Source organism: Hypomesus transpacificus, chromosome 18 (genome assembly GCF_021917145.1).
Source record: "Hypomesus transpacificus isolate Combined female chromosome 18, fHypTra1, whole genome shotgun sequence".
NCBI lineage: Eukaryota > Metazoa > Chordata > Actinopteri > Osmeriformes > Osmeridae > Hypomesus > Hypomesus transpacificus.
Window position 1 is genome coordinate 913253 of NC_061077.1, and position 23813 is coordinate 937065.

Below are 23813 nucleotides of genomic sequence, written 5' to 3' on the forward strand. Positions count from 1 at the left end.
GATGAGTTCTCACACAATAGGAACAAGACATTTATGACTCTTAGGGCCATGCAGGAGGAGGAGGAGGGGGGGAGGGGGTCAGATTCAGGACAGTGCCCTGTACCCCCCCCTGTCACCCCCAGAGAGAGTCTGGTCCTTGAATAGACAGCCTCACATGTCTGAGGAAGGCTCTTCACGCAGAGCACCTACCATGCCTGTCCTATTTGGGGTGATTTAAGTGGGATGTTATTAGCTCTTCCATCTATTGTCTCACACCCAAAGTCTCATATGCCACTGTCTTTAATCATTAGCCCTCACCGCTAGTAAAGTTGGAGTCAGCAAAATTCCTGCGTGCCATTTCTCACTAGAGGTATGTGGAAATGACAAGTAAAAGCCCCAGGTAACCGAAGAGAAAATGTCAAACGCGTATTGATGGTTTCCATGGAGATCATTTCAGGGACATGTAAAGGATACATTAAATACTGCATTGAATACAATAGTTAAAATATGTTTTTTACGCCACATAATAGTTACAGAAGCCTGGTTCTGGTCGGTTTCGTTTCAATTTTTTCGCTGGTATATTTCTTATATCATAAGATCTTCTTGTGTCATAAACAACTTTAATAGCAAAACAAGATAAACAGTTTTTACATTCTAGCTAAATAACTTCATTCTGGTGTAGAGTTCACCTGCGTCTTGGTTTAAGTTTACTTTTTGAATGAAAATAGTATGATTGACTATAATCAAAACACTAACGACATAGGCGCTGTTGTCTTCGGATAAGAACAGCACAACTTTTGTGTTATGAAAAGTTTCTTAAAAACCGCCTGCATTATAAAAAGGTACATGACAACTATATTACCGGTTAGAGAGGTTTGTCTTTAATAAATTAGCCTATATTTGGTTGGAACATTTTTAATACGCCTGGTAATTAACCGGCACGCTCAGTTAGGCTATGATCGCCACCTACTGGTGAAATGGCAGAATCTCAATTCGTTGTTGAAAGAGAATCTCAATTCGTTGTTGAAAGGATAACTTCTCGTTCACATTTCTTCAAACTATGTTCGTATCTTCATAATTTACTGCAACCTTTGGTGGAGAAGTTTGGACACGTTGTGGCCTATATATTTTAGGCTATCTATTGGAAATCATTAGTTAAAAAGATAATATATTTACTGATTAAAGCTCTCAACTGCAAATATTTGTTAACAATATTTAATTGTATAAACGCACATTCACACGTCATTGTCCGGTGGGTCAATACAATGTAGGAATAACCCACCAAACCCTTTGGATCAATATTGTTTTTGTCGTATTTAAACCTCTCCCAATTAAACTGTTTCGCGCTCTGGAGTTTCTGGACGCTACTTTGATAGGCTACTTATGACACACATTCACGCTCCCAATTAGAACGACACATGTACCCGCATCTTTTCATCCACAGACACTCGCTCGATTTCAACACAGATCGTCTGCCGTTCAACAACACTGATTGGGCGAATTAGCCGACATCATTGTGGGCCTAAACTGCTCATCTGCTATTTGAACCGCGCAGCCCAACCTTTTCCCCAATTAGAACCATCTTCCACTTGGAGCGTCCTTGTTGAGAGCACCGGTAGAAAAACAAGTCTCTTTTAACAGGCGCGCTCCATTCTCTAGTTCACTGAGAAGTTTACCCACATGTGCCCCTGCCCCTAACCCCTGCATGAGAAGGGGTCAGTGCTAAGGTCAGGGGTCGGCACTTATTCCATTGTGGCCGAGAGCCAACATGAACCCCAGGGTCTCCCACAGCGGCTGGGAGGGGAGGGCGCCAGGTTTGCGTCAGGTCCCGGGAGGTGTGTGTGAAGGGAACCGGAGCTTCGCTTTGACGCTGCCTGTCGTGGCCGAGGCCGGGTTGAAAGAAGACTGTTCAGATTCCCTTAATGAAGAGAAGAACAAGAGGGTTGTGGTTCTTTGTCGCCCCCGTCCTTTGTGCTCCTCAATGCCCCGGGAGCAAACAGAGGAGCAGGGAGACGACGGCAGGGACATCTCACAGGTGCGCCCAGATGCATGTGAAGCTTCACTGGAGAAAGACCCAAAGATGTCCCTATGTGTGTGTGTGTGTGAGGGTGAGGGTGTGTGTGTGTGTGTGAGGGTGTGTGTATGTGTGTGTGAAGGTGGGTGTGTGAGGATATGAGGATATGTGAGGATGTGTGTGAGGATGTGAAGGTGTGTTTGTGTGTGAGAATGTGTGTGTGAGGGTATGTGTGAGAATGTGTGTGTGAGGGTGTGTGTGAGAATGTGTGTGTGAGGGTATGTTTGTGTGTGAGGATGTGCGAGTGTGTGTGTGTGTGTGTGTGACGAGCCAGGGTTGGTCCCAGAGTTTACGTGGCCCTCAAGGGGGAGGTCTGTGTGAGAACGGACCTAGTTAGGACCGTCTCCAAAGCCCCATAGAACCAGGCGTCCAGGTCAGGCCCCTCACCGCAGAGCGACTCTGCGGTGTCCTAACCACTGATTGTCAAAACAGCAGCAGGCTAGCTCCCTTTCTGCTTCTCTCTCTCTCTTTCTCTCACTCACTTTCTTTCTCCGTTATCAGCAAGCCTCCGTCTATAATTGACCTGATTCCCAGATTACTCTCCACTGTGGCCACCCTCGCTGTAACACAGAGGTGGGTAGCGTAGGTGACAGGAGACTGGCCGACTGAGAAAAAGAATGTCAAAAGAATGTATTCTTCTAATGGCTTTGAAAAGAAAACAGGAAAATCATTATAATGACCGTGGTCCCCTCCCTCCCTCACATTCACTCACTCTCTCTCTCTCACACCTCACACAACCACACCTCTTTCTCCCTCTCTCACTCATACACACACACAAAATACACACACGCACACACCCCTGAAACACCCCCGCAAGCACACCCACACACACTCTCCCCCTCCTTATCCTTCTCTCTTCCTCATCCAAATCTTGATTAACCTCCTCTTCCACTCCCCCTTCCCCTCCCACTCACACACACACATAGACACAATGTGCCTTGGGGCCCCTGACAGATGGGAAGAGAGGGGTTTGGGTGGAGGCAGGAGGGGTGCCCTGGACAAATGGCAGCCTGGTTTAGTGTGGTGTTGTCAGGGTTTGAATTGATCCCTAGGACTGCCGATGATTCTCTCTGCCAGTGTGTCACAATGGCAACAAGTGTGTGGATCTGGGAGCAAGCTTGTGTAGGCATGGGACCCACAGACCCATGAATGATAGCTTAGCAAATGACCCTCCATTCACAGAGTCTCATTGTAGAGCATCGCTCGTTCTCTTTCACTCTCCCCTCTTTAAAAAAAAAAAATAGAAAAGAAAGGAAAACTATACCGCTTTGTATGTTTTATTGGATTTGATTGGTTTGAGATTCAGAAAAGTTTTGGGTTTTTTTGTCTGATTTTTGGGGAAGTATTTCCTTTTTATTTATTTTTAAGGTGGAGGGGGGTGATGGGGTTGGGTTGGGGGGGTGGTGGTTTGGTGAATTTTAGCTTGTTAAATGGATGAGCTTGGTGGTCTCATGGCACAAACTGTGGAATGATGTCAAGCTATCTGTCATTGGCTAAAGGCACTGAATGTTATTCAGTTCCATCTTAAAGCAGCTTGCTGGGAGGTCCTAAGGGGTTTCTCTCAGTGAGATAAACATCATGTGTGGATTTACACCACCACATATCATTCCTACCAAAAAGAGTGGTCACACTCTCACACGGCATAAATCACGGTTTTGTATCGTCGTACTTAGGTGTCATGTGACTTTCTCTGAGGGTGTCTTTGGGAGATTAGTTTATCTGCTTATAGAGAAGTTGTTTCAAGGAAAAGATGATAATGATAATGGTGATGCTGGTGATGATGATAGAGACAATTATGATGATACAGATTATACTCATGATGAAGATAGTGATGGTGGTGACGATGGCGATATTGAAGACAGTAACTACGACAGTGACGGTGATACTGATTGCCTTGACGATGAGAATGGAAGACAGGTACGTCAGTGACTTCTGGTCGCCGTGAGACCGTGAATCCACCCCTCACACATCTGGATAATGAGCCTGTTCCAGTCAATGCCTGGAGTAAACCTGGGTCCAGAGCCTGCTGTGACCTCTGACCTCTAAACTGACCTGTTGGAGTAGTAACAGGGACAGGAACAATCGCCTCATTGGCATACAACAGCGGCTTCGCCCCACAGGCTTACTTCATCACCGTCACTTCTGCCAAGCCTAGTTAATGTTTCACCGCCCCTCCATTTTGTCTGCTTAGACCTGGGGGAGGAGGAGGAGGGGGAGGAGTCAGAGGAGAAAAGGGGCAGAGGCTTGGTTAATCACCAGGATAAAATGGAAGGTGATCGATTGAGCGGTAAGCAAACAGGGTGAACAATGCAGTAAAGCAGAAAGGGGCTTTGGGAACTGAGGGGGGAGAAGGGATAGCTACCGCCTAATCTGCTACCTGCGACAGGGCAATCCATCAAGGCTCATTACAGTCGGTGCCAAACCCAGAATAGGTAGCCTATCCATTGGCTCTCTGTCCTTATCCATGGTGTCTTATAACAGTATTGTTTCTTAGCTGGATCACCTGGACCAAGCTGTAGTTAAAGCAGGATGTCAAATGAACACCATAAAGCAAAGCAGAGCATCATTGATTACTAAGGGGAAAATATTCTGTTACAGCAGCACGACTCCAAAACGTGTACAACGTGTCCAACGTCTTTGTACGTGATGAGTGCCGTTAAAAGCAAGTCAATCTTTTTGTGAGAGAAAGCGACAGAGGCAGTGTTGCGTTTTACGTTCCCTAGCGAACAAAAAATCGTATCTAGCGACGAGCGACAAATCTAGCGACTTTCCATTACTTTGGTACATCTGTTGTCATAGCAGCCAATCATGTTAACACGCAGTCAAGCAGCGGTGCGTCATTGAAATCTGCGCTGAACTGATTATTTGCCTCCAAATCAGTCACAGGCCAGTGAAATTGAACAATTTAATATCCATTGGCTAATTAAAGAAAAAAATGTGTCTTCTATTAGGAAATTTGGTCGCATATGCGAGTTATTTACTCGCATTGTAGAGGGTTGGGCCCTCCAGCAGCAGAACAAGGTCCAGGCTGAGATGTTCCAGCGGAAAGAGGTCGCCCTCCAGAGGACAACCTGCACGTCCAGATGGATGAGCAGGAAGGTGCACTGCAGCACCTCCAGGGACACAGCCCACAGGGAAGCTGAACACATCTCCTACCTAGACAACCTATCAAGTCAATTCGGTTGTGTCCTATTAAATAAATGCATAAACTCAGTTTTGATGTCAATATGTCATTTACCACAATCAAAGCAATCCAGTTTATATAATGTACATTCTATAAATTCTATTAAATTATTTGTTTTTCATACTGACATCTACGTGAATATTTGTAAATTTAGCGATGTACAAAGATACACACAGTACATCAAAGTGCAGCAGATAGCCAGGACTAGAAGTGTCCAGTTTTACAGAACTTAACGCTAAGAAACAGTTCATGCATACAGAGTAACAACGACATCTCAAATACGACCTCCAACTCAACCAGAAACATCTTTCCTACCGATCTCCTAAAACAACTGTAAAACTAAACTAAAATGACAGCAAGGAGCAGGTGCAGTGTACAGGGGCGTCACAAATCGGTGTCTCCACCGCGAGGAGAGGGGGGGGCTACACTGAGTCAGGGGTCAGGGAGTGAATGTACAGCTCTCAGATATGTACCCATGTGTCACGACCATACATTCTCCCTGTTGCCTTTGTGCCATTCATCCCTCATAGCAATGGCAAGTACATTACCATGTATTAGAGTGGGCGAGGTTGAGGGGTTAGCAAGCAATTGTTGAGGAGGCAAGGTCCGCATATTAAGAAAACACAGGAGGAGGACAAGGACCGCTGACAAGAGCCCTGAATGAGAATCAATTAATTTTCATTTACTCCATTATCACCGAGCACGGATTAGCATGTGTGTGCCTCATACCAAACTGGCAAAGGCCCTATTGAGTTGAGTGAGGGGCTGAGAGAAAGCGACAGAGAGATAGAGAGTGAGGGAAGAGAGGGCCACATTAAGGTAATGACGGGGGGGCAGAGACAGAGACAATAAGAGGGAGAGGCAGGGCGAGCCTCTGGCCTCATTAGCACCATACAGCCCTGCGCCAACTAGCTTCACACAGCTAGCATTCAGAGGCTAATGATTAACTAGTTCCCCATCAGCCAATGCTAAACACGGGGGCTGCTAACGGATCAGAGGGGAGCTGAGCACAGTCCACATGCATAAACAAAATAGAAACGGTGGAATTAAAAACTGACGTGTGTGGCTAACATGCCATGAACTGTCATTAATTATTTCATCCTCTCTCTTTCATCCAAAGCAATTTATAAGGGGGGATTTCAACCTGCCACCTCTTGATCTGCCATCCAATGGCCTCAAACCACAGCTATACCCAACTGTGGAATATTGTGCAACAATATAGCGAGAACAATTGTTGTTCAACTAAACTGAGAAGTATTTTCCATATGATACAAGATTTTCAGCTAAGTAAGGTGCTGTTTGTAATAAAATAAAGTTACCTTAGTTAGTTTACCTGAACGGTCTATGTCTTTATGATGATTTACATTGGGTTAGGTGCTTTATAATGTTCTTAAAAACATGTTTTATTTCAAGAAATGAACCGTGTGCTAACTGTTTGATCTTCCATTCAAAGTCCCTCTTCGTCGCAACTTTTTTCCGTTCAAAAGTTTCCACGATAAGTGGAATAACAGTCAAATTAAAACAGGATTAAACCAAAAGGTCAATGTGGAGGGGAGGGGGCTCCTTATGAGCCAGGATGCAGGACCTGGGTTCAACGCCCAGGACGTGGCCCAGACACTGACACGGACGGATGGTATGAGCGGAGAGGAGAAGGAGAGAAAGAGAATGAAAGACAGAGATGGAGAGCAGACAGGATCACAGATGTGACATCAGGGGGACAAAAGAGGCGTCGGGGGTTAAAGGCTCCAGACATCCCATCCTGGCCAAAGCTGTCTCCCAGCTGTTTGGGTCACCTGTCTATTAAAGGGGCGTGTATTTCTCCGCACACACAGAAGAACAGACAGCTTTATAGGGCCTACAAGAGAAGGGGCTTTAAGAGCTTCGATTATTACTCTGGAGACAATAAATCACCGATCATCTGGACAAGCTTGTTAGTCCAAGAGACACAGAAACACAGAGGTTGTGGGAAAGCTTGAGCCGTTGCTTGGATTGTTTACGCAGCACACTGTAGCCCTGTGTGTGAATACACACAATGAGTAGGCTAGTGGTTAAGAACAGGTTTCAGTCAGGCGGTTCCAGCATTTAGGCCTTAAGGACCACTTCCTGTGAGGCCTTCAGTGATGCAAGACCACACGGGGAGGGCGTTTCATTGAGCCAGAGACAGATAGGGGGCTGACCTCTTTTTTCCTGTACTCCAGCGACACCACCCTAAAACAAAGACTGAGAGACAGAAAGAGGAGGCGGGGAGGGGGGGGGGATCAGATGGCTTAATTGTTCTCCCACAATTACACCATCACTCAGGAGAACGCTGGAGCGGTCTGGCCAAAGTGGCGGAGGGAGGCGGCGCGGGGAGAAAGGGATGAAAGGGGAGGACACTAAAACCCCTGCAGAGCCAGGGGGAGAGAGAGAGAGGAGAGAGAGAGGGCCTTGCTATTGAGGCTGAGGGGGGACAGAGAGCAGTTTACAATACTGTACAATGCTGTTCTTCACCATTAAGTGGGATGGAGGGCAGGCCAGGGGGCAACGGGCCTGTGTCTCCTGGAAGAAGCAGCAGCTCCAGAGGTCTCCTCCCCCTCCTCCTCCCCCTCCTCCTCCCCCTCCTCCTCCCCCTCCTCCTCCCCCTCTCCTCTCCCCCTGTCTCCTCTCTCTCCCTCTCCCCCTCTCCTCTACCCCTGTCTCCTCTCCTCCTCCTCCCCCTCCTCCTCCCTCTCTCCTCTCTCTCCCTCTCCCCCTCTCCTCTACCCCTGTCTCCTCTCCTCCCTCTCCCCCGCTCCTCCCCTCTCCCTCTCTTTCCTCCCCCTCTCCTGTCTTCCCCCTCTCCTCTCTCGTCCTTCCCTCCCTCCAACAGCCCATATGCTTATGGCCGACTCACAGGACGTTGGCTCTGCTGCTGACTCTTGCTCAGCATCTGGACACATGGCCTCCCTCGTCACCTCGACGACCACGGAACACCAGGGGGTGGAGGAGGGGGGGTCTTGCTTGCTAACAGCGATGGTACTCTATGATTCAGTCTCCAGCTCTGGTAGATTAAGAGAAGGGATAAGTACTTAATGAAGATCTCTTACATTTTGATTGGAGAATAGATAATAGAGAATATCAGAATAGAATTACAAAGAATCATTCTGAATCATTGAAACATTTGATCCTGTTTAACATATTATCATAGTTTCACAACTGTTACAGAATGAGGTGTAGCATGGCCCTTGTTTCAGCAGGACAAAAACGTTTTGTTCAATTTCCATGGAATTCATAGGTATGAACCTTAGACATTATAGCATTAACAGAACATTGTGTTGTTAAAATCTTTGGTATTTAACAAAGAAAGGTCCATAATCTGAATGTGACAGAAGTTTCAGTACACACTATGAATCTACATGTGCAAATTGGAACAACCGAATGTTTTTTCCAGAATGAAGAAAATGTGCAATGTTAACATTTTGCTGCATTACAGCCAGATGCCTCTAAGCACACATTGATAAGCTTGGAACTCCATAGCCTTCACACACTGTGTGTGTGTTTGGGGGATTTTGTGTGTGTGTGTGTGTGTCTGTGGGAGTGTATATGTGTGTTAATGGGTGTGTGTGTGTGTGTGTGTGCGTGTATGTGTGTGTGCTGCGCACAGTAACCGTGTATCCCGTCCCTTCTGGACGAGCGACAGAGATGTGTCAGAATGATGGACTGTGGAGCTGCTGCCTGCATTCCCAAACAAGCAAGCAGACCTGCCTTAACCACGGCACGCCCTTAACAAACAACCCCCGAAAACAGAGAAGAAGAAAAAAAAGGATGAACAGAAAAGGAGGCTTGGAGGGTTGAAGTCCCTGCAGAAGAAGAAGAATCACCTCTTTAACAAGTGTTTATTCTGTTGCCGAGCTGCAAGGGGGCAATAACCTACCGTGGCTGATCCAGGAAGAAAGACCTGTGTCCCAGGGGTCAGGGGTCACTGGCTCAGGCTTTGTCTCCGGCAGGGCAAGCACACTCCAGCTTTTCTCCAGCTTTCAAAGAGCCTGTGCTTGGGGGTGGAAAGATAGGTCCAGGAGGACACTGGGTTGGGTCTGGGGCCTTTTACGGAGGCTCTGGAAGAAAGAAGCGGTCCCAAAAGGTTAAATGAAGAGCGAAAGGACCCTTCTGTCCCTATTACCGAGGGACAAATGCTTGGCGTGACCCGCGGAGGTCGGAGTTCAGCGGCACCTTTGGCGGCGGCACACTCTGTGTCTTTGTGGTACAGATGAGATGAACCTCCGCAGTGTTTGCCTAAGTGACTCCCTCACCAATAGGAAGGGTATACATATTTTGGAGGGGTGGGTGGAATGCTGCCAATTAACAGAATTAATTTATAGGCCTGGGCCCTGGCAGGTCAGAGCATTTAACTGGAGCCAGCAACATGTTGATACGCAGAAGCAGCGTGAACACGTGTTGTGATATTTTACCCTGTGAGGAAGAAAATAGTTCGGCTGAGTTTCAATCTGGGTCGATAAACTTGCATAAAGTCTTAAGGAGAAAGGGAACCCTTTCCAGATGACGTGAAGGGTGATCTACCATTACTGCTATGAGGGATCCTTCTACAGTTTAGACAGTAACAGACAGGTGCAAAACTTTCAAACTTTTACTTTTGGTGTGATTAACTCTAATTTCTTACTTTTCCATTACACATCCCCCCATGCCCCCCCCCCCTCCCCTGTCCCCCCCTCTCTCCCTTCATCCTCTCAGGCTTGCCGGGGGCCCTACCAATCCCGTGCCCATGTCTCCGACGGCACTTGTGGTGCTAAGACCCACTCACAACAAAGGCCAGGGTGGAGTGGTGCGGTGAGTGGTGAGTGTCCCATGCCCGGACCCCGGCCGTGCATGGATTAAGCTGCCGGAACTACTTCCTCCCCCGCAGCCTGTATGGGCCGCCAGGGATTAACTCCAAGGATTAATCATCTACTTGTTAAGTTAACAACCAAGGTGCAATCATATTACTACCGCCATCCATCCTCTGTTTCCCACTCCTGTCTGCTCAGTTCTACTCCTCGCTGGGTTCCGGAAGCTGTTCCGGAATCCCCCAGGTCAGAGTGTTCCAGAAAGTGTGAATGGTGACCATGGTGACTGAGGAGGGGATCTTGGGAAGGTCTTAGGTTGTATCTCGGTTTACTACGTGAAGACAACGTACTTATGTTACCACAGAATGCATGGACCTGTCACCCATAGCAACAGAACCATCTTGGTTAGCTGAAAGCGGATGATAGCTGACTGTCTCTCCTTAAATTACAAACAAAATGTGTAATCTATTTTGAAAACAAGTTATTACATAACTTGTGTAAATGTATTTAATCCAGACGACTTCTACAAAACCATGACAGATTTACAATGCATTCAGCCTTGTATCTTTCTCCCATAGTGGCTAGCTTCCCCAAAATCTCAAATCATTATGGGTAGTGAGTTCAGTGGGCCAAACCGTGACACGTTCGACCTCTCTCCTGGTGAATGTGATTGAGGATGACAGGAAAAGGAGGACCTCATAACGATTGTGATGTTGGACGGCTTCAAAGTTTCAGTCTTGGTGACTTATTCAGTTTTTCACTGAATGTGGAAAACACATTGGTTTTATCCCTGCTCGTTAGCAAGTATTGGCACAGTGAAAGAAAGTTGAAGAAGTTTGTTGAGTGGCCTGCTTAAGAAGGTTAAGTTCTTAGGGCAAAGGTCACGCATGGTTTCCTAACAGAGCTTGAAATTCTTATTTTCTTTTCAGGTCGTTAGAATCCAAACATCACCTCAAAATCTTTCTCTCTAAGTAAACTACAAAATCACATCATAAAGTAGAAAATCAAATCATTGCCCGATCCCCTTAACCGATAACAGACCAAAGCTCCAGATCTGGGTGGGTTACCAGCGAGAAAACAAAACCAGACGAGGAATCCACAAATGAACCCGGAGAACAATCCATCAAAGCTTTCTGGCCCTGGAGGTGCTCTGACACCCAGCAGGCTGGAACAAACCAGAGAGCTATGAAAGCCTTAAATCTCTTCCTCTGTGGAATCCATTTAGCATGCATCTGCCCCAGAGCAGAGAGAGGGGGGGGGGGGGTCTATCTGGGCACCGAGCGTGCTGCTGTAGGGGCTCTGGTGTTGGAGGGCGAGGGGTGGAGGGCAGGGGTGGCGAGGGGTGAGGGGAAGGGGGGACTGAAGGGTGAGGGGCAGGAGAGGGCAAGGAGAAGGGTGGGTAACAAGGAGGGTGAAGAGAAGTGGGTCAGGGGGGATGAGGAGGAGTGGAGGGGGGAGGGGGGGGGGGTCGAGGAGAAAGGGGCAAAGAGTCCGGTCGGTCAGAGTGGTTGTAAAGGATTGTCCTCTCGCTGGGGCGCTTCTCCACGGGTGCCCCTCCGGCCCTCATGAGCCGGGCTAAGCCTGTTGGACACACATCAGGGTGGGAGAAGGGGACTCTCCGGGAGCGGGTCGGCCTCGCCGGAGCTTACAGGCCCTTAGAGGGACCAGGATGACCTTTAATCAGGGATCAGGAGCCCGGGGCCTGGGTCCTGCAGCTGGAGGTCCCAGGGGGTCCCAGGGGAGCGCAGGCCCCGACGCCAGGCTAAGATGAAGCGGTCAAGGCTGGCACACGATGTGCTACTTTTAAAAGGGAGGGAAAGGAGAGGGGAGGGGAGGAAAAGGGAGGGGAGGGAAGGATAAAGGAGGGAAGGAGAACAGAGAGGAGAGGACTCTAGAATCCTGAGGCTGACTTTAAAAATCCTGAGGCTGACTCTAGAATCCTGAGGTTGACTCTAGAATCCTGAGGCTGACTTTAAAAATCCTGAGGCTGACTCTAGAATCCTGAGGCTGACTCTAGAATCCTGAGGCTGACTCTAGAATCCTGAGGCTGAATCTAGAATCCTGAAGCTGACACAAGCTCCCTCTCAGTCACAGAGGGTACCCTCGTGCAAGATGGCACGGCTCTCCTCTCTCAGTTCCCTAGGGCACCGCCTCTGAGAGGCTTACTGGTTCCTGCCTTCCCACCCACGCACTCCTCACACACACACACTCCTTACACACACACACACACATAAAAGCACACACACATGCACATACACACTCACATACAGACATACACACACGCACACACACAGACACGATCATCATCCCAGAGAATGTGGTCCTCTGCCCCCCCCCCCCCCCCCGACTCCACCACCTCAACAGTGAGGATTAGCCCCCCCCCCTTCACCGTCACTTATCATATCTGATCCAACCTCCACCCCACACCCAACCCCCTCCCTCCACCTCTTCTCCATCCCTCTCTCCATCCCTCTCTCCCCCTCTTCTCCATCCCTCTCTCCATCCCTTTCTCCCCCTCTTCTCCCTCCCTCTCTCCATCCCTCTCTCCCCCTCTTCTCCCTCCCTCTGTCCATCCCTCTCTCCCCCTCTTCTCCCTCCCTCCCTCTCTCCCACCCGCACCACCAGCAAGGCATGGCCCTCCATTCTTCCTGGGCTCTCAGGGAGGAGAGGAGGAGGATGGGGAGCCTGGGGCTTTTCACTGGGGGAACAATCTGCCAGGGGGAGGAAGAATGAGCGGGCACTCAATTAAGGGCTGCCCATTGAGCCGGTGGAGTGACACCCAGTGTGGGCCCCTCCAAAGGAATGGAGTCCCATGAATAGATTGTGGGCCTTCATGAAATATTAAAGAGAGGACGGATTTCCCACAATATTTGTACACCTCCCTTTGTGCAGATTTCTCCCTCCATTGAGCCTGAAACTGTTAACACATCCGCTCTGAAGGCCCGGCCCGCGGAGCGCAGGCTAAAGAGCTCCAGCGTCTGGGCATCAAACGCCAGGATCGCTGACCCCCTCCTACCCCCTCCTACCCCTGCCCTCCCTCCTACCCCTGCCCCCCCCTCCTACCCCCGCCCTCCCTCCTACCCCCCGCCCTCACTCCTCTCTCTTTCTCTCTCTCGCCCTGTCCTTTTTCTCGTCTTTTTTCTGTTCCTCTCTCTCCTCTCTCCTTTCGGCTTCTTTTTTCTCTCTCTCTCTCTCTCTCTCTCTCTCTCTCTCTCTCTCTCTCTCTCTCTCTCTCTCTCTCTCTCTCTCTCTCCCCCTCTCTCTCTCCCCCTCTCTCTCTCCCCCTCTCTCTCTCCCCCTCTCTCTCTCTCTCCCCATCTCTCTCCCTCTCCCCGGTCCTGGTCAGGGCTCACAGGGTGAGAGCAGGCCTGAGCTATTCATTGAGGGGATTACAGCGGTTTTAATGACCACCTGCCCTTTCTCCTTCACTGTATTGTGCGGGCTGAGCCGACCAGCTATGGGTCTTTCTAGTCTTTAAGGTTCACCCCCCTCACCCCCACCCAATACTGACCCTTCTCCACCACCCACTCCCCCCGAGGGGCAATGCCCGCTAGGAATGTGCTGCCACCCACAACCACGAAGCAAGAGAACACCTCTTTTAAATCACAACCTCACATGCCGGGAGCTAAATCGGAATATTTTAAGCTATGGATCAGCTTCTACTCCAAAACGTACTTAATCTACTTAATTTCTACAACGTAGAAATTAAACTTGTTTTTGTTTGGATTTCTGTGAAACGCTTAGATGAAATCGACACGGCTAACAGTGGCTGACGCTACGGTAACCGGTTGCTCCTTTCATGTTCGCCCGTTTTCCCTCCGCGTGTCTGTGTCTTTCACGCGCTTATCTGCCCTGCACGTTTTCTGTCCCGCGTCCGTCTGACGGCAGGAAGTCCGAGGCGGATGCAGAACCGACTTCCTGCCGGACAGAGACGAGAGGGCTTCAAAAGCCATCAAAAGCGAACGAGTGCTCTTCAACACAACTCTTCCTTTCTCCTTCCTCCCATTTTCCCTCTCCCTTTATCTCCCCCTGCCCTCCCTCCCAGCTCCCTCCCCCACTCTCTCTTATTCCACAGCTCCGTAGAGTGTCGCTGTGTAAAGGCCTCAGTGGATAAAGAGGAGATTTAAGAAGCCCATTAGCATCAGAATGGCTACATATTCCTGCAGTGAGTCAACATTAGTTCATGTCACAATCGAGAGGTTGAGGGTAGGCCAGCAACCACAGCCCCTCTCCAACTCTGACTACAGAGACGCTTAAAACTCAACTTAAAACTGATCTATTCTCCTTGGCTTTTAACATTCCTTTACCTTCTTTTTTCTCTGTAAAAGTGTTGATTATTGTTGTGGCATGTCTTGACATAATTGTGCAGCACTTTGATCAACCTTGGTTTTTTTTAAGTGCTATATAAATAACCATCGATTGATTGATTGAGGCTGTCGCTCTTGGGTGGTGTGTGAGGACTGACTCACTAGATATCAAGGATCAATAATATGAATTAAATTGAACACTCGTTGTTACATGAGTGTGTTAGTTCCTCAGCTCAAGGCCTTGTATGGAGACTGAAAGGTTCTCTGTGTCAGAACGGAGATGGGGCCCCTGTTCTCAATGTTCTGAAGCATACACATTCTGAATGTCTGGAGACATAGACGTTTGATGCTCGATGGAGGTATACTGAGTATGTGAAAGACATGTTCTTAATGTGTGAAGGCAGATACCTTACAGATATGTTCAACGTTTTGAGGCAAACATATTCTCAATGTACTGTTTTCAAGGCAGATACGATCTTGACGCATTGGAGAGAAATATGTTTCTCCGTTGTCAATGTTCTAAGCCAAGACACGTTTTCAGTGCACAAAGGCAGATTCTCCAGGCTCCAGAGAGACAGTGAAGGTGCAGTAGGAAAGGTCCTCTCAGTTCACAGTGGAACAGCCGTATAGGTAGAAGAGTTTTACAATGAGAAAGTTGGATCTGTTGTTACTGACTCATGCACACTTGGGAATCATGGAACCGTATGTCTTCAAGTCCCCATCACATCATGTGACTGCATGTGGAATTTGGGGAAAGCAGTTTGTGTGTGAGTGTGAGAGACATAGAGAGAGAATGTGACTGTGTTTGTGGGTGTATGTTTGTTTGTGTGTGTGTGTGTGTGTGTGTGTGTGTGTGTGTGTGTGTGTGTGTGTGTGTGTGTGTGTGTGTGTGTGTGTGTGTGTGAGAGAAATAGAGAGAGAGATAAAGTACAGAACCAGAGGAGGTTGTGTCAGCCGCTCCTCTGTCCCTTCCCCAGGACCCCCGGCTGGGGTCCACACGGCCGGCTGCCCCCTCGGCCTGCCCTCCATATGCTGGGTCTCTGGACCCAGCCTGCCGGCATAGGCCCAGCGCATGGAGGCCAGGCGGGAGTCGCAGGGGGTCCGCAGGGGGGGCCGGCCACCCCCCTAGCTTTGTACAGAGGGGGACGAGAGGGGGCGGAACTCAGCAGGGGAGAGGAGGACTTTTCTAAAGAGCAGGCCAACTGGAGGCTCCTTTTCTCACAGGCTGCGCTCTATCCCTCTCTCCCTCCCTCTATCCATCCCTCCCTTCACATCTGAAAACCCTCTCTCTCTCTTCCTCTTTCTCTCTTTCACCCGTTCCCTCTTTCCCTCCCTCCCTCTTTCTTCTCGGTCCTGGCAGATTGATACACTAGCTGAAATGTGATTTGGTTTTTGTTCTCCTGTTCTCTGTGAATTGACTTTCCTATGAAACCTCCCCCCCCCCTGTCCCTCCCTCCCCCCTGTCCCCCCCCTCCCCCCCTCTTTCCTACTAACCTATTCTCCACCAAATTGAACCAGTACACGCTTCTCTGTTTTTCAATCATCTTGTCCACATCAAAGTCACTGGTGAGAGGATGTTAAAAGAAGAAGGGGCCAGGGACCAGACAAATCCCTGTACCCCCTTCCACCCCCCTCAACTCCCCCAACTCACACACACATACAATGCTGCTCATTTGAATGGGCCCATATATTGCCGATCAACGCGTCTCCACGGCGTTTCTGATGAAGTGTTGTTTTTGTGTTCCGAAGTGCTGAATTCCAAAGCGCCCAGGGATACATTTTCCTTTTGTCTTTAACATCAAAGTTATTCCGGACGGAATGTTTGCGTCGGAATGAAGGAATCACACGGTTTGAGGGGGAGTTCGGGGGTCACCAGGTCCAATGCGTGTTGTTTACCCAGTAGTCCTGGCCAATCACTGACTTCTAAACCATGCAATCACCATGGGAAGGAACTTGGAACGTTCCTCCAAGACTTGTGTTTTGCATGTGTGTGTTTGTTTGAGATGTCACCAACCAAGAGCCTGAGTGATAGTGAGGCTCACCAGGATCCAGAACTGATGTGTTCTACTGACGCCACACTGGCTACAGTCAGTCACTAACTGATGTGACAGATTCATATGTCATTTCACTTGCCATGTTGTGTAATATTTTTATACCCTGTCTGTGTATTTAGATTCTAGATTTTTCTAGCTTTATATATAACTCGTTTGCAAGTGAAATGACATATTGATCTGTTACTGAGGTGGACTGAGTCTGAGTTTGTTTTCAAACTGCTCAGTTTCATGGGATAGCTGTGACCTGAATCCACAAACATGTGGATTTATGTGTTTTAATTAACTTCAAATGTTTACGTTCCACGTGAAATGTGTCGCTTTATCTGCAAAAAAGACTTAATGTAAATCTGATTGGAATCAGAGTTCTATGATAGATAGTTACACCCACAACGACAATGTCATGATTCCACGGTGACTACAGTAAATTTGTTGGATATTTTACTCATTTTTACTCTGTGAGGGATCTGTTAAGAATCCAACGTTCATCTTTATGACCTCAAATCAGTTCTGTGACATAATCTAACAAACCTGGTTCTGGAATTTTGATCCGATTTAAGAACATTCTTTTAGCGTCACAGGTGGTCAGTATTTGGTTCTGCTGGCTAACAATGAAGACATTTCATGACTACAAGGGCCCAAGGATTTACTCTGACGTGACTTCATAGCAGTTTCATATTTACCAACACAGTGAATGGACGGCATGGGAAGTTCCAGCGACTGTAATGGTTTTCTTCGCTATCGCACGGTGCACACAGTGTTCCTTTGCTGCCCTCTATAGTATTCTGTTATAACTGGGCTATTCAATAACGGATGGACGATTTATTTAGGTTACAATCAGACAACATAACCTAATTCTTTATTATTTAAAAAGAAAAGGGAAAAAAAGACAAATGCTACCTTATCAATGTGTTGTTTGAATCTGAGAGTTAATGTTGTTCAAGGTTATGGTAAGTGGCCAGTTTCGTGACCGTTGAAGTTAGACTTTAGGGAAACAAAATGAGTTGGTACTGTAACAATACTATTTGTTACATAAGCACCTTCTGAAATAGTTTCCAAACAGACCTCTTTTTACGTTTTATACAGCTTTTATACAGCTAAATTTAGAACCCTAGCTCTAATTAGGTTTCCTCGATCTCCGAACCTGAATGGCATTTCTACTTCTCCACGAGGTGGCGGAATAGTATAAACTGTCATCTCGATAGAGTAATTGTCATTTACTCAAACTTTTATATAGTGTAAATTTGAAATGTCCTCATATTTGGTAGCTAAATTGTTGGTATAGCCGCTTAATCTGGAGCTTATTTGAACACAGATTTTATTTGCTATAGGCTAATTTTACGTTTAGGTGGTTTAGAATGTAATCGACTGTCAATAGTCACTGAACTTGAGTTGACCCCCCTCCCGTCCATCATCGAGCGCATTGTGCTTCTCTGTTCTGTAGCATCGAGGAGGAAGAAAAACACTGAAGGAAGATGCATGTGACTTCGAGCCCCAGTGATAAAGCGCGTGAATGTCACTGACAAATGAGGGGGTTTTGCCTTCTTTCTCAGTAACTGTAACAGCCAATCATCACATCAGCTGTCAGATCTAGACGTGTCAATGAAAATATTCCACCGAAACCTTTTCTTGGCAGGAGTTGCTGACAAAAACTCCCGCGTAATTTTTTAAGATTGCGCCATTCAGTTCAGATATCTGATTAAATACATTTACTGTTTTATAATCTTAAAACAATCTTTAATTAGGCTACTGTAGCCTAATTAAAGATAGCCTAATATTGGCACCACAGATCAAAAAGTGCATACGGCATTTTAATAAGACTGTTAGTGTTCTACACGTAGGCTAGTCGAAATAAATATAACATGATAGCTCAAACAAACATTTACAGACTGGTTCTCAGCCGCAGGTTTGTTTTCGGCGGCGTCGGTATCGGGATGAGGGGAAAGGTAAGTTCCAGAGCGGGCTGCGGGCCAGACTGGCATAGGACCGTCTCGAGCGCTGTCATGTGGAACCTCCACACGGGTGCATTGTGGGAAACGGTCCGGGTCAGGTATTCATTGAACTGAATGGCCGCAAGGCCGCACCCCGCGAAGGAATCCAGCCAAAGAACAGTTAGAGAAATGGCACCTGGGCTCTGTTGAAACACAAGATCTCATTTAGCCGACTTAAGCTAAAAGAAATTCTGATCCGCAAGATGCCTTGGATGTATTTAGTTATATTTACATTGAAGATGATGATCTAGGACTTAAAGTCTGTGTGTGCCTGAGATGTTGCCCAATTCTCCACTCGCAGCATCAGAACTGAACGTGCATGATTCTGGTACAGCCAGAATCGTTTATCAGTTCTTGGTGGTAGAGTCTCTCTTGAACTGAGCAGTAAATAAACAGGAAAGCCGTAGTTGTTCAGCTCTTGGATTACAGGAGTTTGGGAGTGGTGCTTAAATTATTACTGTATGCCTAGGCGGAATCAGTTGTATCTCTGCTGCGGCTGTATTTCATATAAAACCCACAACATACAATCCAAGTGCTTTCATCCCGCTTGACAGCTGTCTCATTAAAGACACATTTCTCATCTTTAAGTTTGTACAACACCCTGTGTCACTAATCCACCTTCTCATTTGGGGGTCCTATACTTTGATGACATGGTAAAATGACTAAATATAGGCTAATATATGTAATAAAATTCTCCATCTTATTATATCCAGGTTATAGACTCGGCCTATATATAGCGCTCTCATACTGGCGTATGTTAAACTTTGTTTTACATTCAAACAGTATTTATTTTAAATAATTAGATTAATTTAATAAGTAAAAAAATACGCTGGTTATGAGGCGCAATACGCGGTAAGGATGATAAGCCTTTTCTGGTTTTATTGATGCTGAACGTGTTCATGGATCAGTTGGTGTTCAACTGATCCGGTGACATTCTAAGAATATCCAAAAAAAAGTCGGCAGCTGGACGTCACTCATCTCACTCCCCAACATCCGGGTTTTACATTTCTAACTATCCTCTCCACGACATCGAACTTTCCATGGTCTCCAACTTCTTCACAGGCCTACCCAGGAGAAGGAGGACGGGAGAAAGGGAGGGGAAGGAGGAACTTATAAGTCGCCAATTTACCTGAGGTGTTGAAAGCTCCTTGTTTGGAAGGTTTTCTTGGAATGGCAGCGTATAAGGAATTTAAAGTTCCTTGTTGTGGATAGTTAGTTGAACAGGTGTCTCACTGGTTGAGTGCACTTATCACGTATACTAAGCACTTATGCTAAATTATTTTATACTGCTTTCAATATGCACTATCTGTCGCTTTGGATAAAAGCTAAATTGGTAAACCTTCTGCTCAATGAACCTAATAAAATGTTAAAATGCTACGATTTTAGATTCTTCCAGACAGGACCTTCCCCTCAACTACTGAAAGATCTAGCTATGGGTACATTTCTGTTTCCAAAGCATCATTCTTACACCTGGATTTGACAAACGACTGCAAGTCACGGGGGTCATGGAAACCTTTGATCAGACAAAGCCTTTGATGTTCATCTCTTTAAAGGTGGGGCTTGGAGGCCTTAATTGAGGTGGGAAAGAGGCAATCTTCCGATGGATGTCATCAGGAGAATGAGCTTATTCCACCCACCAAAATAGTGTAGCTCTATTGAGCAAAGCGTCATTCTGATTCTACCCTCAAGAAAACACTTATTATTTTCCAGGCCATGAGAATTGTCAAAATTCACACATAGTTTTGAGTTTAAAATGAATGTATGAATGTGAAAAATGAGTTGATTAAACTTCATATGGTTGTACGGCTCTTTGTACTGAACCACTGTTTAGTTCTGGCACTTGAACACATTTTTCTCTGGTCTCAGATGGCTTGGGCCGAACAGATTGGGTTTAACCCGGTGCCTTGTTTCGCTCGCATACCATCAGAAAGTCAATCTACCTCTTGAGATTTCCTCAGCTCTGCACTGTATGACAGTATCTCCAAGAACGGTATGTAGAGATAGCAGACAGGCCGCATGTTAGTGTGCATTTGACTTCCGACAGGAGAAAAAAAAAAGTATATTCTAGCTTCTTTTGGCCTTTAATACGAAGAGAAAGTAAAGAATGGACCCAAACCCAATCCTAAATACACACGGAGCATAAAACAGTTCATCCTGAACCTAAAAGCCAATGCCTTCAATCCCATAACCCCCCGGCCGACACACACACACCCTCTCCACAACAGACCATCTGAGCTGGGTTTCCCTATCGCTCAGTCCGGTAGACGTGGTGTCTCCTGGGAGCAGGTGATCGCTATCTGTCAGCTCGTGTAGACAGGGCTGCTGTTCATTCCTGTGTGTGGGCAGATGCCAGCCGCTAAGCCTGGCCAGCAACCATGCAGGGTTTGACCAAGAACTAGAAAAAATCCTTCTAAGAGAGCCTTATATTTCCGTGATATTTGTCGACATTTTTATGTAGCCTATATATATAATATATATACATACTTTATTTATTGTAATATTTATTACATAAATATACATTTATTACATATTGTAGAGTTGAGTTACCAGTTCTATGAGTTTTTGTCCAACACCACGAGATAGGCCTTACACCTCGGATGCTACACTATTATAATTGTATATATTTCAAAAACATACATAAGAAACCATATATTCTTCATTGAGGGTTTAGGTTGGTTAAGGTGCAGTTCTATGGATGTCTGTGAAGCCCTCTCTTACGCTGCTTTTGAAAACACTGCTTTTTTTTGTATTTGATTTGATTGTTTGCATACACACAATGGCCGGGTTTCCCAGATTCGTTAGTTAAGAGCTTCTTAACGAATCTGGGAAACCCGCCAATATCAGTGATGACCACATCAGCCGTATCCATCCAGCTGTTTCCATGCCCCAGATGCAGAAATCCCGATCTCTTTCCTATCACCCCCCTGAGGCCGTCTGCCCTCTGTCGCTTCGCTACCAGACTCGGGCGGTCTTGGATGCATATGACCTGCCATAACTTAAATCAGATCATCACACTCTTTGTATGGGTATGGGTATTGTAAGACAGTGTGGGTAAATTTTACACAGCATTAATTTCCTTGGAAATCGATAGTGTATGTGGTAAAATCAAGTGTGTTTATGTCAGTTTGTGTGTGTTTAAATAATGTGCATGAATGCAAGTCGTGGTGTAACTGGCAACGGTGGGTGAAAGACAATGTTGCAAGGATGCAGGTCATTACTTGTTAGGCCTAACGAATCCCTTTCGTGATCATACTTTAACATCATTTGTCATGCTGTTGCAATACCTTTAGCCGCACTGACTAGGTGACAGAAGTAGGGTTTGTCCTACTCTTTCGCAAAATAGAGAAGACAGACACGCTTTATTTAGGGATTTATTTCCTTGTGTGAATCTGAGGGAACGCCAACGGTGGATTATTAGCTATGAACAGGACTCATTAACATGCATCCTACCAATGAATGTACACCACGAGCTTGCAAACAGTAGGCCTAACATTTGAAGGAAGATATTGAAAGAGAGGTGGTGTTGTCTGGAGCTCAGACTAAACAGTAGTGTAACAATTTAACTAGTTAAATTATTTTACTCTGAAGTTAAAAGCAGGCGGGTTTAGTGGATTTCAAAGGTTTCATGTCCTTTTTTTTCATTCGTAGACACAACACTGCCTTTTAAGTCTCAACCAAAACAAACGCTGCGAGAACTTGACCCCCCAATAAATCAGATGAACGTGGGAAACGCGGCCGTATGAAAGGGCGCGTGCCTCTCCGGTCCTCTCGCACCTGTGGGAGGGCCTATAACGAGCAGTAACCAACCAAGTGTCTTACCTGTGAACACAAATGTCATCCACAGTGCCTCCTCATGAAACACTGCAGTTCATTCCAGCAGCTACGGTGAAACTCAAGATGGATATGCTGGGAGAAACGGGTGATTCCCCGGAAAAAACGACAACATTGAACACGAGTTTAGATATATCGCTCGAGGCCAAGCGATGCACGGACTACAGTCCTCCGGCGGAGACGGATGAGACTGAAAGCGGTAAGGGGGACCGGGCAGAGAAGCCCCCGTATTCTTACGTGGCCCTTATCGCCATGGCCATCAAAGAGAGCAAAGAGAAGAGGCTAACATTGAGCGGAATTTATGAGTTCGTCGTCTCCACATTTCCCTACTACGAGAAGAACAAGAAGGGTTGGAAGAATAGCATTCGACACAACCTCAGTCTCAACGAGTGCTTCGTCAAAGTTCCTAGAGAAGGACTCGGTGACAGGAAAGGTAACTTCTGGACTCTGGATCCTGCTTTCGAAGACATGTTTGAGAGAGGGAATTACAGGCGACGGAGAAGGGTGAGGAGACCGTACCGGCTGTCTTCCTTGCCGTACCCCCCGAGAAACCCCCCCGTGGACTTCAGCGAGACCCTATACCTGCATCAGGCGCACGTGTTTGTGCAACCTCCTTTTCTGAGTAACTCCTGGACGAGCCAGCCCCAAGCCAACCCCTTTGGCTTCCCATCTCCGCATGGCGCTAGCGGACACTCACGCCCTATATCCCCACCAGGATATTCCAACAGCCCGGTGACCTACCACAATCACCGCTTCCATCACGCGGCTTATGGAGCGTACCACGGACACCCGTCCGTCCTGGTGCCCCACAACGGATGTCCCTACGGCGGTGTGACGCAGCCCTTGAGCCCCAGTGGTGGATCTGCTCAAACAGCATACCCTCACTACACCTATGCCATTCAACCAGACATGCCACTTGTTCACTCAATGGATTAGTTTGCTATGGAATTCGGAAGTTGACTTGTTAGTTTAAGGACGCTAAACTTATTTTCGCCTGCCACTTTTTTAGTCTATTTTTAAAAAGAAGGGCAGCGGTTTCATTTAAGGGTTTGGAGCTGTTAAAATTGATGTTCTGACGCTGAAATATTCCAGTACTTTCGGAAAGTTGCACTTTGTATACTAAGTAGCCTATAAAGTCATGCAAAAGGAAATGGAGGCTCAGATAGGCTAAGCCTAAATATGTTCATGTTATTTATTTGTATTGTTCTGTAAGATTATCAATTACAAATTAGGATACACATCAAATATCTTTAAGTGCCTGTATTCTCCTGTTAATCTATCAAATGTTAACGTTGTCGTTTAGATACATATCCGTTCAATGAATGTTGAATTGATGTCAAACATCATGTATGTTTCAATACATGTTCTATTTGCAATTAAAACCGTATTGGCAATTTGCATAGGCCGGTGCCTATATCACCTGCATGTGGATTATGGTTGCACATGAAATAGCCTAACCTTGTTTAGGCTGTTAATCTTGAACCTAGTCGTGTGTATGTGTGCAGAAGTTTACATAATGTAAACATGTAGGCTACTAAGAGTTGTATCTTAAACTTAATAAAATTTGAACTTTATAAAACATTTTCCCTTTCAGATC

At 46.6% G+C, this 23813-nt stretch overlaps 1 protein-coding gene across 1 annotated transcript; it reads left to right on the plus strand.

The window, feature by feature from the left end:
- The first annotated feature begins 22130 nt into the window (after positions 1-22130).
- foxl2l (forkhead box L2-like) lies at positions 22131-23797 on the plus strand. The gene has a single exon (XM_047039972.1). The coding sequence runs from the start codon at positions 22217-22219 to the stop codon at positions 23150-23152; it is 936 nt and encodes a 311-aa protein (XP_046895928.1). The 5' UTR covers positions 22131-22216; the 3' UTR covers positions 23153-23797.
- The last annotated feature ends 16 nt before the right edge of the window (positions 23798-23813 follow it).

Coding starts and splice junctions, on each gene's coding strand:
- foxl2l (XM_047039972.1), top strand. CDS start 22,217: ATGTCATCCACAGTGCCTCCTCATGAAACACTGCAGTTCATTCCAGCA.